General features: G+C 52.6%; 4 protein-coding genes across 4 annotated transcripts; 1 reads left to right on the top strand and 3 right to left on the bottom strand.

The window, feature by feature from the left end:
• Positions 1 to 243: 243 nt before the first annotated feature.
• ASPSYDRAFT_80136 (uncharacterized protein) lies at positions 244 to 1790 on the bottom strand (the record flags this gene model as incomplete). Its single annotated transcript, XM_040851027.1, has 2 exons — positions 244 to 1686; positions 1740 to 1790. The coding sequence occupies 2 exons, from the start codon at positions 1788 to 1790 to the stop codon at positions 244 to 246; spliced, it is 1494 nt and encodes a 497-aa protein (XP_040700953.1).
• A 435-nt stretch (positions 1791 to 2225) lies between these two features.
• On the bottom strand, positions 2226 to 5065 carry ASPSYDRAFT_70217 (Zn(II)2Cys6 transcription factor; the record flags this gene model as incomplete). The annotated part of the gene is made up of 10 exons (XM_040850501.1): positions 4976 to 5065; positions 4828 to 4910; positions 4016 to 4770; positions 3834 to 3966; positions 3738 to 3789; positions 3535 to 3692; positions 3333 to 3488; positions 3111 to 3276; positions 2343 to 3057; positions 2226 to 2308 (listed from the first exon to the last, which is right to left on the bottom strand). The coding sequence occupies exons 1-10, from the start codon at positions 5045 to 5047 to the stop codon at positions 2226 to 2228; spliced, it is 2373 nt and encodes a 790-aa protein (XP_040700952.1). The 5' UTR covers positions 5048 to 5065.
• A 160-nt stretch (positions 5066 to 5225) lies between these two features.
• ASPSYDRAFT_80135 (enoyl-CoA hydratase/isomerase family protein) lies at positions 5226 to 6347 on the bottom strand (the record flags this gene model as incomplete). Its single annotated transcript, XM_040851026.1, has 2 exons — positions 5896 to 6347; positions 5226 to 5815 (listed from the first exon to the last, which is right to left on the bottom strand). The coding sequence occupies exons 1-2, from the start codon at positions 6131 to 6133 to the stop codon at positions 5226 to 5228; spliced, it is 828 nt and encodes a 275-aa protein (XP_040700951.1). The 5' UTR covers positions 6134 to 6347.
• A 217-nt stretch (positions 6348 to 6564) lies between these two features.
• Positions 6565 to 7701, top strand: ASPSYDRAFT_1181265 (carbon-nitrogen hydrolase family protein; the record flags this gene model as incomplete). Its single annotated transcript, XM_040840368.1, has 2 exons — positions 6565 to 7057; positions 7121 to 7701. The coding sequence occupies 2 exons, from the start codon at positions 6565 to 6567 to the stop codon at positions 7699 to 7701; spliced, it is 1074 nt and encodes a 357-aa protein (XP_040700950.1).
• Positions 7702 to 12760: the final 5059 nt, after the last annotated feature.

Below are 12760 nucleotides of genomic sequence, written 5' to 3'. Positions count from 1 at the left end.
CACCTCGGCTGTCATGACGTGCATGCACTCTAGTGGAAATGCCATCCACCTCGATTCCCTCTGGTTACGGGCAGAAATTTAATTCTGTCAAGTGGAAAGCTTAGCATATTTCGTCTGTAGATGGCGTACAGTCCAAGTTACTAGCAAATATATACAACTATGGAAAACAGAGCCTCCGTCAATCCAGGTGCTTAGGCCCTGGTAATTATTTATAGAAGAGCAGCAATATGAACATCCAAGCAATCAAGAGTCCAGTGCCTTCTCGCTCGCTGTCTCCTCTCCCTGTCCATCCTCAATGCCAACAGAAGAAATAGCAACTTCATCGCCAAACATCCTCGCAACCTCCTCCAACGACAATCCCTTCGTCTCCGGAAAGAACACCGCAAATACCACCGCACAAACAACCGTAAACGCCATCATAATAAGGTAAAACCGAAACCCAATCGTCTCAAACGCCGTCGGTGCGGCCTCCAACAGCGTCAACGAACCTACGAACAGTCCAGCAACCGAGACCGCAAACCCCTTCGCCCGGAGATGCGTCGGCCAAATCTCCGACGCGAAGACGTACGTCGATGCATCCATGCAGGTGGCGTAGAATGTTAGATGCAGATACAGGAAGAACACACCCGCCGAGTTCCCTGGTTTATTGTCTGTACCCCCGTACAGAGCGACCATGATGGCCGCGCCCAGAAGCGACACCGCGCACCCGGCTAGACCTGTCGTCATAAGCCATTTACGGCCGACGTAGTCAAGCAGGATGGCGTTGAAGACGTTGCAGACGAGGCCTTCCGTCAGCCACCCCGCTGAGAGGGCGAGGCTGGCTGCGGGCCCGTGGCCGAGCGAGCTGTATAGGGTTGGCCCGTAGTTGTTTATGACGGTGGTTCCGGTGAGTTGGCCGGCCAGCAAGGTGGTGAAGCCGATGAGGGTTCGTCGGCGGTAGTGAGGGACTGTGAGGAGGGAGAGCCAGGAGGAAGGAAGATCGCGTTCGAACTCGAGCTGGGAGCAGATCTGATGGAACTGGCGATGAGCGTCTCCGTCGGTGGGATCGTTTGTGTCGCGGTAGATCCGCTCAAGGGTCGCCTTTGCCTGCGGTAACTTGTCCTTCTCGACGAGCCATCTGGGGGACTCGGGGATGAACAGGATACCGGCCCCAAGAGCAAGTGGTGGGAAGCACTGCAGTGCAAGGGGCGGACGCCACTGCGCCCCGGCCACATCCACAAAGTAGAAGCCGTACCCAACCCACGAAGACAGCGAGTATCCAGCCAGGATCGAGACGCCGTGCAGTCCGACAAGGAGGCCTCGCGAGTGCGACGGTGCGACCTCACTCTGCCACAGGGGAACCAGCATGACAAGCCCGCCAATGCCAAAGCCAGTAATGAATCGAGCAACAAGGAACATGGCGATATGCACAGACCCAGCCTGCAGGGCACCGCCGATGACAGAAACAACCGTTGCAACAAATATAGCCTTACATCGCCCCCATCTGTCGGCCAGGACGCCAAACCCTAGAGTCCCAAAGAGCCCTCCGGCCTGGAAAAGCCCGTTGATGGCGCCCTGTAACGCGGCCGAGTTGCTGGCAGTGTCGAGGCCAAAGTAGGCGAGGAACGAGGGCTGCCCTAGGGTAGACCCGATAATTGCTGCTGAATAGCCATACGCGATGCTGCCCAAGGTTGCAAAGGCAATTATCTGGGCCGGCCTGCATTAGCACTCGATTGCCTATACAGGGGCGTCATACATACCAGCAAGTTGTATCCCGTGATGGGTTTCCCACCCCATTTGAAAGCGGCCATGTTGAGTAGTTCAAAAAATAGATACACCGGCCTCTAGAATTCAATGGAGTTTCGAACTTCTTTATATGCTAGTGTTATCCCCCTCGCATCGTCGAAGCCGTAGATATGTTCACGCTGCACCGTCGATCAAGCATTTGGAGTGGGACTGCACGAACCAACCACAGCCCCGTATTTGCCAGACTTTCAAGGGTAATGCTCACCCGGACTGCGGGGAAGACTATCATATCGTAGATACGCACCATTAATACACAAGCCGCCATGGTGGCTGACTCCAGGCTGCTTTTCGGAAAGCTCAATACTCCAGATAGGATACTGCTTTCCCGGATCGATGGCGAATCTGAAGTTTAATTACAGCCTTAATCAATAATCTGGGGTCTTGGTCTTTTGCATCTGGCGCGATAATCACTGTCCTTGGTGCCTTATCTTCGGCTACTGCTAACCCGGATCTTCGTTCAGATCCTCGTTGTCCTGCGCAAACCCGAATAACTGATGTTCATGATATCTTATTCTCATTATTTCTATTGGTGTAGATCAGTTTCCCCAGTTACAAACCATCCTGCACTGGCCACGGCGGCTCCGGAATCCCAACCCACGGATCTTGGAAGGAGTATTGAGAAAGTGCACTTGCCACCCAGGGATCCGTCTGTGCCGTACTATCAAACGAACCACCTATTCCCTCCACTGCATTTAAGCTAGACAGCCAGTCCGCGTCGTCGAGGCCTAGATAAGTAGGGTCACTAAAGTCACAAATGGTGAGGTCTGGTGGCTGCCCGTGGACCGGGTGGTCTCCTTCCAACGGCATATCAGAGACATCGAGGGTCCAATATTCAGGCGCGGGTACTGGCGGTGATGGCTGTAGTGACGGCGGTACCGGCGCACCATTGTACGCTGATGTGGATGTGGATGTGCTCGTATCCTTGATATCCTGCGCTATACCCTCACATCCACCCTCTGTCGGTTCCGGTCCCAGTCCCGAATCCATGGGCGCTTGTAATGAAGTGTTTATATTTATATTCCCATCCTCATCTCCCTGTGACGATATCAGTACAGCATCCGGAATCAGCCATTCCTTCGCCAAAAGCCTAACCGCACGCAGAGCCCGCCGACTCCACATCCAAGCCAGGGCCATTTGTTCCAATGCCAGCACACAGACGCGCAGACTGCGCTGGGCTGATCGCCGGATGTCCTCGACTGGCGATGCGGCGCCCATTAGGTGGATTACGGCGGCGCTGAATGTGTTTACGACTGTCACGACGGGGGTGAGGCGCTAACATGGACTGTTAGATCGCAAAAAGAAATAACGGGTTTAGGAGGGCTGACCAGGGTGTAGTGGTCTTGATACGTCTTTAAAATCCGGGATATAATTGTGGCCGATTTACGGCACGCTTCGAGGTGGGTGTCGGCCTCTTCCACTCCCTGGGAGGGCATTTGACGGTGGCGGATGAGTGGGCGATGGAGTTGGATTTGGTGGACGTGGAATTGAATGCTAGAGTAGATTATATTAGTAGCCCTAATCAACGAAAAGGCAACATGGTCACTGACTGTAGCTGGTAAATATGCGGGCAAGAGGGTGTTCTGGGCGACGAAGGCAAACGCAGATGGCTTGGAAGCGAGTTATAGAGAGTATTAAACGCCACGTCAGCCCGTGCGACAATCTTCTCGGCCTCTGGCTCGCTGAGGCGGTGGCCTGGGGCGTATCTATTCAGATGAGCTACTGCTACAGAGAACGGGTAGGATGGCGTACATTGTCTCCAGGGCTTCTGATATCATGCTGAGATGGTCGCAGGAATATCTCATCGCAGTTATCGTCCGCGTATGGGCACCAAGTATATGATCCTGCTTGCCTTGAGGAAGCCATGCTTCGAATTCGACTTCTGCTTCGAGCTTTGGTTTCTGGCATGTCTGGCCGGAGTTAGTCAGGCCATTATAATACATGGCTGTACTCACAATATCAGAGAGCCTCGTAGTTCCAGGCCGTCCCAGCCCAAGACAGTAAAGCCTAAAATATGTAAGTAGGATCAAGATTTGCAACGGCAGACGCACTTATCCAGCTTGTAGCATGCCCACCAGGTGATTCTCCTGACTTCGGCGTCTTGCTCTGTAATCATCCGCGAAGCAACCCAGGCAGCGCAGTCCAGATTGAGTCCCAGATTGTACGCCATCCGCGTTGCCATCCCTGCTTGCATATGAGCCAGAATACCAGATACGGATACAGCATGACATACCCATGTAAAGCCACCCCAGCGACTCCTTGTTTTCCGACATCCACCGCAACGATAGTAGACTCGCCGCTTGCACCGTCGTCGTAGTCGGCGCCTCGCACTCGTGCTGAAGCAGGATCTTCGCCTGCTCTGCAAACCGATTTCCAGTGGAATGGGGATCCTCAGGGTCTGAGCGCACCTCGACGCGGTCCGAGTATCGCGAAGACAGCGCGAAGATGGCAAATAGAAGCACCGGCGAGCAGAACTTCCCCCTGCCTCCATTTCGATAGTCAGACATGAATGACTCTTTATGGATCATATAGAGCCATGGATTCTGCCATCTCCAATACAGCTCCAGCAAGTGGTCTTGCAACTCCTGCGGCACATCGACTGCCTTGCCTAGTAGGCCTGCTGTTGCCAGTCCGATCTCTTGGAACTCTTGGATGGATCGTGTCGCCTCATTGTATATTGGCCCGTGCAGCAGGTGATAGTTGCTCTGGGCTCCAAAGTAGCGCAGTTGCCCATCTTCGCCAATGTTCAATCGCCCCGTGCGCTGGGTCAGTTCCTCAATGGGATCTCGCAGACTGGCCGGCGACGACGGGTTGGAGCTCTTGGTGTCTACGAGGTCACTCGGAGGGGAACTGTGTTCACCACCAACTGAAGAGACGTTTTGCTGCCCTGCTTCCAGGCGCGAGACCTTTTCCCCGAGTTCGACAAGCTGCCTCTCCAACACAGCGATATGGGCCTGCAGCGACTCCACATAGCGTTTGCTGGGCGGTCTATCGGAGTTAGGAATACTTCGCAATCAATTCTCAGGAGGGAAAGAGAAGACTTGCTTGCGCTTATTTTCACCCTGGGGGTACTGGCAGGGACATTTCTTCTGCAGACATGAGCCGCATTTGGGCTGTCTTCCGTCACACTGTTATCAGCATCAGCATCAGCACCAGCAGCCCTGGAAGCGAAGCATGACTGTCGCAGCCTTACGCGTGTTCGTTTGGCACGGCACTGCTCGCAGGCAAGCGAGACTCTTTTCCGGCTGTTGGATTTGTCCGTCATCCTCAGTTTTAACTTGTGAAATGCAAGGAGAAGACCTGCTCAGGGCACTTGGAGAATTGGCAGGGGCTCCCCGCATTACTCGTATTACAACAGGACCTCACGACCCACAGTGACATTGACCAATTGGCACCATACGATACGCCCAATTGAAGTTTATCTTACAGCCCTTACCATACATTTATATCTTGCTGTGCTGCCACCTCGGCTCTCTCTTCTCAGTGAACGCCCGGAGTCCCTCTACAAGATTCGGCCCATCATACAGCCTCGCACACCAGCCTGCTTCGAACACACAACCGGCATCGCTAACGCCCAGGGACTCCCATCCCAGTTTCAGCCCTTCCCTCGTAACAATCACCGCATCAGGGCTGTTGGCTGCAATCGTCTTTGCATACTCCACCGCCACGCCAACTACATCCTTTCCTTGCCCAACAACCTCATTACAGATCCCCCATTCCCGAAACTCCTCAGCGCTAGCAGCACGCCCCGTAAGCGCAAATTCCGTCGCGCGCTGCCGTCCAGCAGTTCTCACAATCCGCGGCAACACGCCCGCAAGCGCCGTAACGCCGCGTTTCACCTCCGGCAGGGCGAAAGATGCAGACGACGAGGCGATAACGAGGTCGCAGTTCACGGCCATCTCGCAGCCCCCGCCGTACGCTATCCCGTTTACGGCTGCGATGATGGGTTTTTTGCCCTGGCGCTGCGAGACGCCCCCGAAGCCAGTTTCGGGGAGTTGTAGGCGATGCCCGGTTTGGGCGGTTGTCATCCATTCTGTTTGTTTATTGTTAGACTCTATACTGTACACGTACCTACATACTCCGATTTCAATATTTATAGACGGATTAACATACCGTTAAGGTCGGCCCCGGAACAGAAAGCGCGTCCCACGCCGGTGATGATAGCGACGCGGAGAGCGGGTTCATTGTCGAACCATTGGAAAACTGCATCGAGGTCGCGGTTGTCTTCTTGGGTGAGAGAGTTGAGCTTTTTCGGTCGATTGATGTGCACGAGCAGGACTCCTTGTGCTGGAAACGAAGTAATCAGGTTTGCGGATTTGGGGATGTCACTGTGCGAGCTGGAGCCGGACATTGTGGCTGCGACTCTGCCAGGGCGCGTAGTAACTTGATAGATATGTAGAGTGTCAGATAGGATTGGAGAGATTAGACTCTACCTTGGTATTGGTTAGGGGCTATGAATCTGGTTGCTCTGATCGCCATTCCCCAGTAGTCCGGGTAATGCATACCCGGTTCGGATATGAAGACCTCACACGCAGCGAAGTCTAAATCTCCAATTTTATTCTCGTAAGGGGTTTACAATTCCTAATCTTCTATGATTGATTGGAAGATAGATATACACTGATCCCCAATTCCCCGCGTTCCAACCGGCAAATGCTTAACCGAGTACAAGGACTATAGTACATTGTAATATCGAGAGAGAATACATATAACAAGCATACAGCACAGAACTAATCTTTGTTCCCAGCAATCTCATTGATTCAGAATATCCCACTTCTATTCAAAATGTCCATCAGGCAATGGAAAGCCGCAATCTGCCAGTCCGAACCCTGCTGGTTCGACAAAACCGCCGCAATCGCAAAATCCCTGCATCTCATCTCCGAAGCAAAGCAAAACGGCGCATCCCTCATCGCTTTCAGCGAGGTCTGGGTCCCGGGGTACCCAAACTTCCTCTGGTCGGGAAACTACAAGGAGAACATCCCGCTCGTGCAGAAATACATGGCCAACAGCATCTCCGCATACGGGGAGGAGATGCTGGCCATCCGCCAGGCCGCCGCGAAGCACGAAATCTATGTTGCCTTTGGGTTCAGCGAGCGCGTGGGCTCCAGCCTGTATTTGGCCCAAGTCATGATCGGGCCGGATGGGAATATCCTCCTGCATAGGCGGAAGACAAAGCCCACGCACGTTGAACGGACACTGTTCGGGGATGCGACTGGGGATTCGCTTACGACCGTTGTGGACACGCCTCTGGGCCGTATTGGGATGCTGAATTGCTGGGGTACGTCCATCTCTACTTCAGATACCCCTCTATTTCCCTAGACCCTTTACTAACCCAGTTTAGAACACCTCCAGCCGCTCCTGAAATACCATACATATTCTCAAGGCGAACAGGTGCACATCGCCGCCTGGCCCTTCAACGGCGAATACAGCGGCGGCCCCGAGCCCTATTCCGTCTGCCGCGAAGCCAACGAAGTAACCGCAAGTCGGGCTTACGCGTTAGAAGGCGGCGTATTCGTGCTGTGCACCAACCAGCCCCTCTCCGCGGAGGGCGCAAAACTCAACAGCGAGGGACAAGCCGGCGCCTCCAAGGGCAGTTTCATGCTCGGCGGCGGCGGCGGGTGCGCGTCTGTCTTTGGGCCTGATGGGCGACAGCTCACGGAACCGACGGATCCGCATTTTGACGGCCTGGTTTATTGCGATATTGACCTGGATCAGATTGATTATGCGAAGCATTTGACGGACCCCGTGGGCCATTATTCGCGGCCGGATCTGTTGAGGCTTCTTGTCGATGATCAGCCGAAGAGTTTCGTCGTTAGGGCCAATCCGGATGGGCCTACGGGGACGACTTATCCTGCTGCGGATAGTGGGAGGACTCTGTTGTCTACTCATCAGTCGCTGGATGTCTTGCTGGCGGAGGATTGAAAATAGACTGCTGAATGATGGTTGGTTTAGGGCTTTGGAGTGACTCACCCGTGGAAATGGTAACATCTTGCTGTTTAAGGAGGCTTAACTGGCGTCCTGGAATAATTACAATTATTTGTCAGGGTCTGGCTGCAATATATAATATTCAAATTGGATATCTCAACAACAAAAACAACTTCTATATACAATTTCCCTCATACATACCCAGCGTAGCGAGTGGACAATGACTTCTATTTCCTATACTGGATACCTCCTGCGCCAGTAAAATCGCCGTAGAATTCGAAGTTCCTGAATCCGATTATCACTCTCTTCAGCAGCAGCTATGGCCTTTAGAACCTGAGGCGCGAACACGTTGAACGGAATCTTTTGGGTATCAATTCCACGCAGCAAAGGGGTGATTGTGTCGCTGCAAGTGTCTTCATGGTGTACAGCGGCGACTAGGGCAGAGTTCCCACGGGAATCTTGGAAGCATGGATTCGCGCCGCGGTCTACCAACGCTCCGATGGCGCTGAAGGACGGACTTTGCTTGTGGAGGGCCGAGAGTAACAACGTCTGGCCGTCCTTATCAAGAGTGTCAACTTCCAAGCCCTCCCCAAGTAAGAAATCCAGACTGATTCCTGCCAGCTCAACGTCGGGAATGGTGACAACCTGGCGTAAAAGTTCGCGGCGCAAGTCCGGAGACCGAGGGGAAATGTCAAGTCCTCGTGAGATGAGATGTTGCAACAGGGGGATGTTAGCAGCCTGAACTGCAGCGCACGCAGTGACAATTTCAGCTTCCTCTCCGGCTCGAGGGAGACAATCGGCCTGCACGAAGACATCGAGTACATCCCCTTTGGCTTCTGCAAGGACCTCTGGGGACCTCCTGTCATCTTCCAGTTGGAAACCATTTCTCCAGATATCGGCGCGTTCATCAATGAGTATCCGTACTGAGTTTGCGTTCCCTGCTCGCACCGCTTCTGCCGCCAGATATTCCGGCGTAGGGTTGAAAGGGGTGGATTCCATTGCTCCGCGCTCCAGTAAAGGCTTCAAAATCAGGTCGTACGGCACAGCGTTACATAGTACCCTATCCGTCATTCCATTCGAATTTGCGAAAGAAATGTTGGCACCATGGTCCAACAATACAGTGACAATATCCGTCCAGCCCCCTTTTACCGCGCGTGAAAGGGGACTCACTGGAGTACCAGGAAATTCGTACGCGCGATACCGCATCCCATTGACGTTGGCACCGTGTGAGAGAAGCATCTGCACGATATCCAAGTGGCCAAAGGAGGCGGCGTATGCCAAAGGAGTCCAGAATTGAACCTCACCGTCGCCATGTTCGAAATAACCGCGAACAGGAGCGGACTTTACTTCCCAGTCTAGCCCTATCACTTCGGTTAACAGGTCACTCAGTCCACATGCAGCTGCCGCGCAAGCAACTGCAGTGAGCTCTGCCTGATTCCGAGCAGAACGGGGATAGTCGAAATGTCGGGCAAGAAGTTTCAATACTTCCCTGTGTTGATACCTCGCACACGCCATCAGCGTTTCCATGTTCGGCCGCGTCTCATAGTCAAGCAAGCATTGAACTGTTTCTTTACATCCACCCGCTGCAGCAACCACAAGGGTGGAATAACCACGGCTGTCTCGGTGCTTCACATCAGCGTGGTTCTCAAGCAAAAACCTGACGGTCTCTGTATGCCCTCCTTGGGAAGCCAGATGAAGCGGCGTCGCATATGTGCCGTCAATAGCGTCAATCTCCGCCCCGTGGCTCAGCAGGGCTTTGACAATAGGAAGATATCCAAACTTTGCAGCAGCCGCTAATGCAGTCAGACGCCCGGGGCCTTTCGACTCGATATTCGCTCCGCAGTCCAAGAGCAGCCGGACAACGGATTCATGTCCGTACTGCGCCGCAAGCGTTAGAGGCGTCCCAATGATCTCACGCTCTGCCGATTGAAATAACAACAGCTGGTCCTTGGACCCGATGTACCGATTCATGTCAACGTCAGGCCCGTGCCGATGTTCGCACAGGATCTTAACGATCGTGTCCTGCCCATACGCCGCAGCGAGCGGCAGCAGGGCAGAGTCCAGCCGCGAACCAGCCGCGAGAAGGTTTCGAAATGTCGACTCTACACCATTCATGGCGGCCCAGAAGAGCGCATTCCCGTGTACAGAGCCATTGCGGAAATTGGCCTTGTAGAGCTCGGCAGTTAATAGCCGATGGAAGTGGCGATTCACGCGGGAGAAGGCATTGATTTCGTATTCGTAGTCGAGAAACTTAGCAATGTGGAGAAGTATTTCCACAGGGAGAGACGACAGTGCGCCATGCATGTTGATCCTGGCAGAGGAGAAAGAGCGCAATGGTCGTGCTCGTGGTGGTGGTCATGGTCATGGTCATGGTCGGGGGTCTCCTGGGGACTGAGATTGCGCTGGACCGAGTGGCGAAGTGGACCTCGGCCCCCAACTTGCTCCTCATGGTGTCGGAGTGCTGTTCTGCAAAAAGGGCTTATTGTAGTTGTCTTTTGTTGTACCTGTTGATAGATTGGGTCTGGTTGACGGTTTGATTGCTGGTTTGTATTTGGGTTTGTATGTATGTATAGATGTAGAGCATGCAAGAACAGTTGAGTTGCATTCCAGGGCAATGACGTCATCCAATGCAACCTGCCCCTCGGCCGTTAAAGTTAATGCATAAATATATTAATAGCAGATGTACTAATTATAGGACCTTGGCTCTAAAATCAGGCCAAATACAATCCATTTGACAGGCTTCTAAGCTACAGAGAGTTTCTAAAGCAGCGTTCTGATAGACCGACCAGTGCTGATCCTAGCGGTAATATGGCCCATCTTAACTGGCACTTTGCCAACTAAAATTCCCCAGAATGGTGAAAGATTATTGATCCTGATGGAAGTAGACTCAAAGTCTCTCATAAACAAAAACACATGGCATCATTATGGCAGGACCAAAGCAGTGAAGACAGCGTTACAGGACGGAGCCATTGATAGCTGGGTCTTCACGACCAGTATACATGCAGTAAATGGGGTATATAAGCCCAGGATGATATATTCGGTTCATATACTACCTTTTCCAGAAATGTAGAGTTATCGATCGATTGCATTATTATAAATTGCGGAAAGGAAATCTGCAAATAATGGGGAATTTCCAGTGTTCCACTGTGGAGGGCCATGCGGCTTGAGCTTTCCAATTATTGCCATAAAATCGTCGTTATTCACCCATACACGTTGGAGCTACATTCCACTCCGCCGCACGCGTCTCGAATCTCGATGGAGCACTCCTTCGTGCTTCTTCTAGCGGATCAATCTTATTCACCTGATCTCACAAATTACAGCGCTATTGCTGCTTGCTAGAATCGTTTCCTACCAGACTCAAGTACTAAGAGGACTATCATAAGAGCTTGGGCCATAATTTTCATTCTCTTGACCTCAGTCCAAAAACATCGGATGGTAAACCCTGCATTGGCAGTGGGGGTCACGCTCGATATGGGTATCTACAGTTTCACATGGATTTTCCAGACGCTGTACACAACTCTGCCTCCCTCCAGAGACGTGGATGCCACCAATAGTTGCGTCAAGTGTCCAGAAATATGGGCTGACTGACTGGTTGGACTAGACGGCGACCAATTCTTCTCACGTTCCTTCCCGCGAGACGCAGAGCCTGGAGGCGAATTCCATGGTATAGCCACGACTCGCTTTCGGGTGGCCAGTGATGCTCATGGCAATGGATCCAGTGGGCCTGGAGTTCGTATTCAGGGTAGGAAGGGTGAGTTGCAGGTTTGGCCGCCGACGAGGTCGATCCTTGCGGGTGGAACAGTTGAAGATCGGCATTGGGCACAGCCTGGTCCAGGGGCTGGAAGCGGTTGGTATAATGGGTACGGTGGTAGTATATATTCCGAGAGGGAAAGGGTATGGCATGTTCTGAGCGGCGGACGAGGTAGCCAGGGCACTTATAGAGGGGAGAAAGGAAGCGCAGTATGAGGGCCTTGACGAGTCCGTTAGCGTATTGGATGTTACGGACGAATTGCGAAGGCAGAATACCCTGGCTTCTCCGAGGATATTGAAGCCACCATTTAATTTGACTCGTGAACATAGACTATTTGAGATACAGAATGCGCAAGTGCGATTTATGAAACGACAGCAGTACCCACCTCCATACACGCTCCCGACTGCCGATGGCTCATGGCGGAGAGGCCAAAGAGCAAGCTGGCACGAAAGCGCTTATCTTTCCGTTTAGGGTTATTGCACAGGATAAATCAAGGAAACTTTTCTTATGACATTCCGAGTATTTCCTCGAGCATAGATCGGGACTGGTGACTTGGTTTATGATCAAAAACTGAACTATAAGTGTAAACAAATCAGAGCTTCCTATGGGCCGCGTCCGAATGCGCATGCCATCGTAGCTAATTGGATGAGTATACCAAGTGCTGAACACGAACTCAGTGTGTGCAAGTCAATCCATTGCTGAGCTTCCTTGGGGACAGAGTAGAGAGCTTGAGGTCGATCTTCCCCAACCGTTACCATCCTCAGCACTTATGAGCTTGGAGCCCAGTACACCACAGCCTGCTAGCTTGAAGAAAAGAGTAGATAGGAGACTTGGGAAAGTCAACACACAACCCGAAATAGCCAGCTTGAAGGGTGACGGTTTCTGCTGCTTGCGACAAAAGACGAGGGAGGCAGGTTAGAAGATCTTCCAAGAGGTTCCCAGTTTGCACAAACCTGTGAGGCCGTGACCCGGTTCGTTGGGCCAATTGAAAACACCAGCCAAGGTCCCTCGCTTACACGACGCTGGAGGACCTGCAAGGGTGGGTTTCCTGGCGGCAATACGAAGTGCGGGTACCTGAAGACATATCGCTACTATGTGTAGAAGTGATGAACATTCGTGTTTAGAGCCGAGCACGGGGAGGCCCGAGCAGACTTTGGATCATGGGGCTATACGAGCCGCTAAACTTGGCCCCAGATGCCGCTTTGCTATTTCAGGCTGCATTCTACGGCTTTTGCCGATCTTGGACGGTGAGAGCTCCAACTTCTGCATCATCCTTGGCGAGAATGTGGATATGCTTCTTTCCAC

This window comes from Aspergillus sydowii (assembly GCF_001890705.1).
Source record: "Aspergillus sydowii CBS 593.65 unplaced genomic scaffold ASPSYscaffold_8, whole genome shotgun sequence".
Lineage (NCBI taxonomy): Eukaryota > Fungi > Ascomycota > Eurotiomycetes > Eurotiales > Aspergillaceae > Aspergillus > Aspergillus sydowii.
Note: the sequence above shows the minus strand (reverse complement) of the source record. Positions and strands in the feature narration are given on the sequence as shown.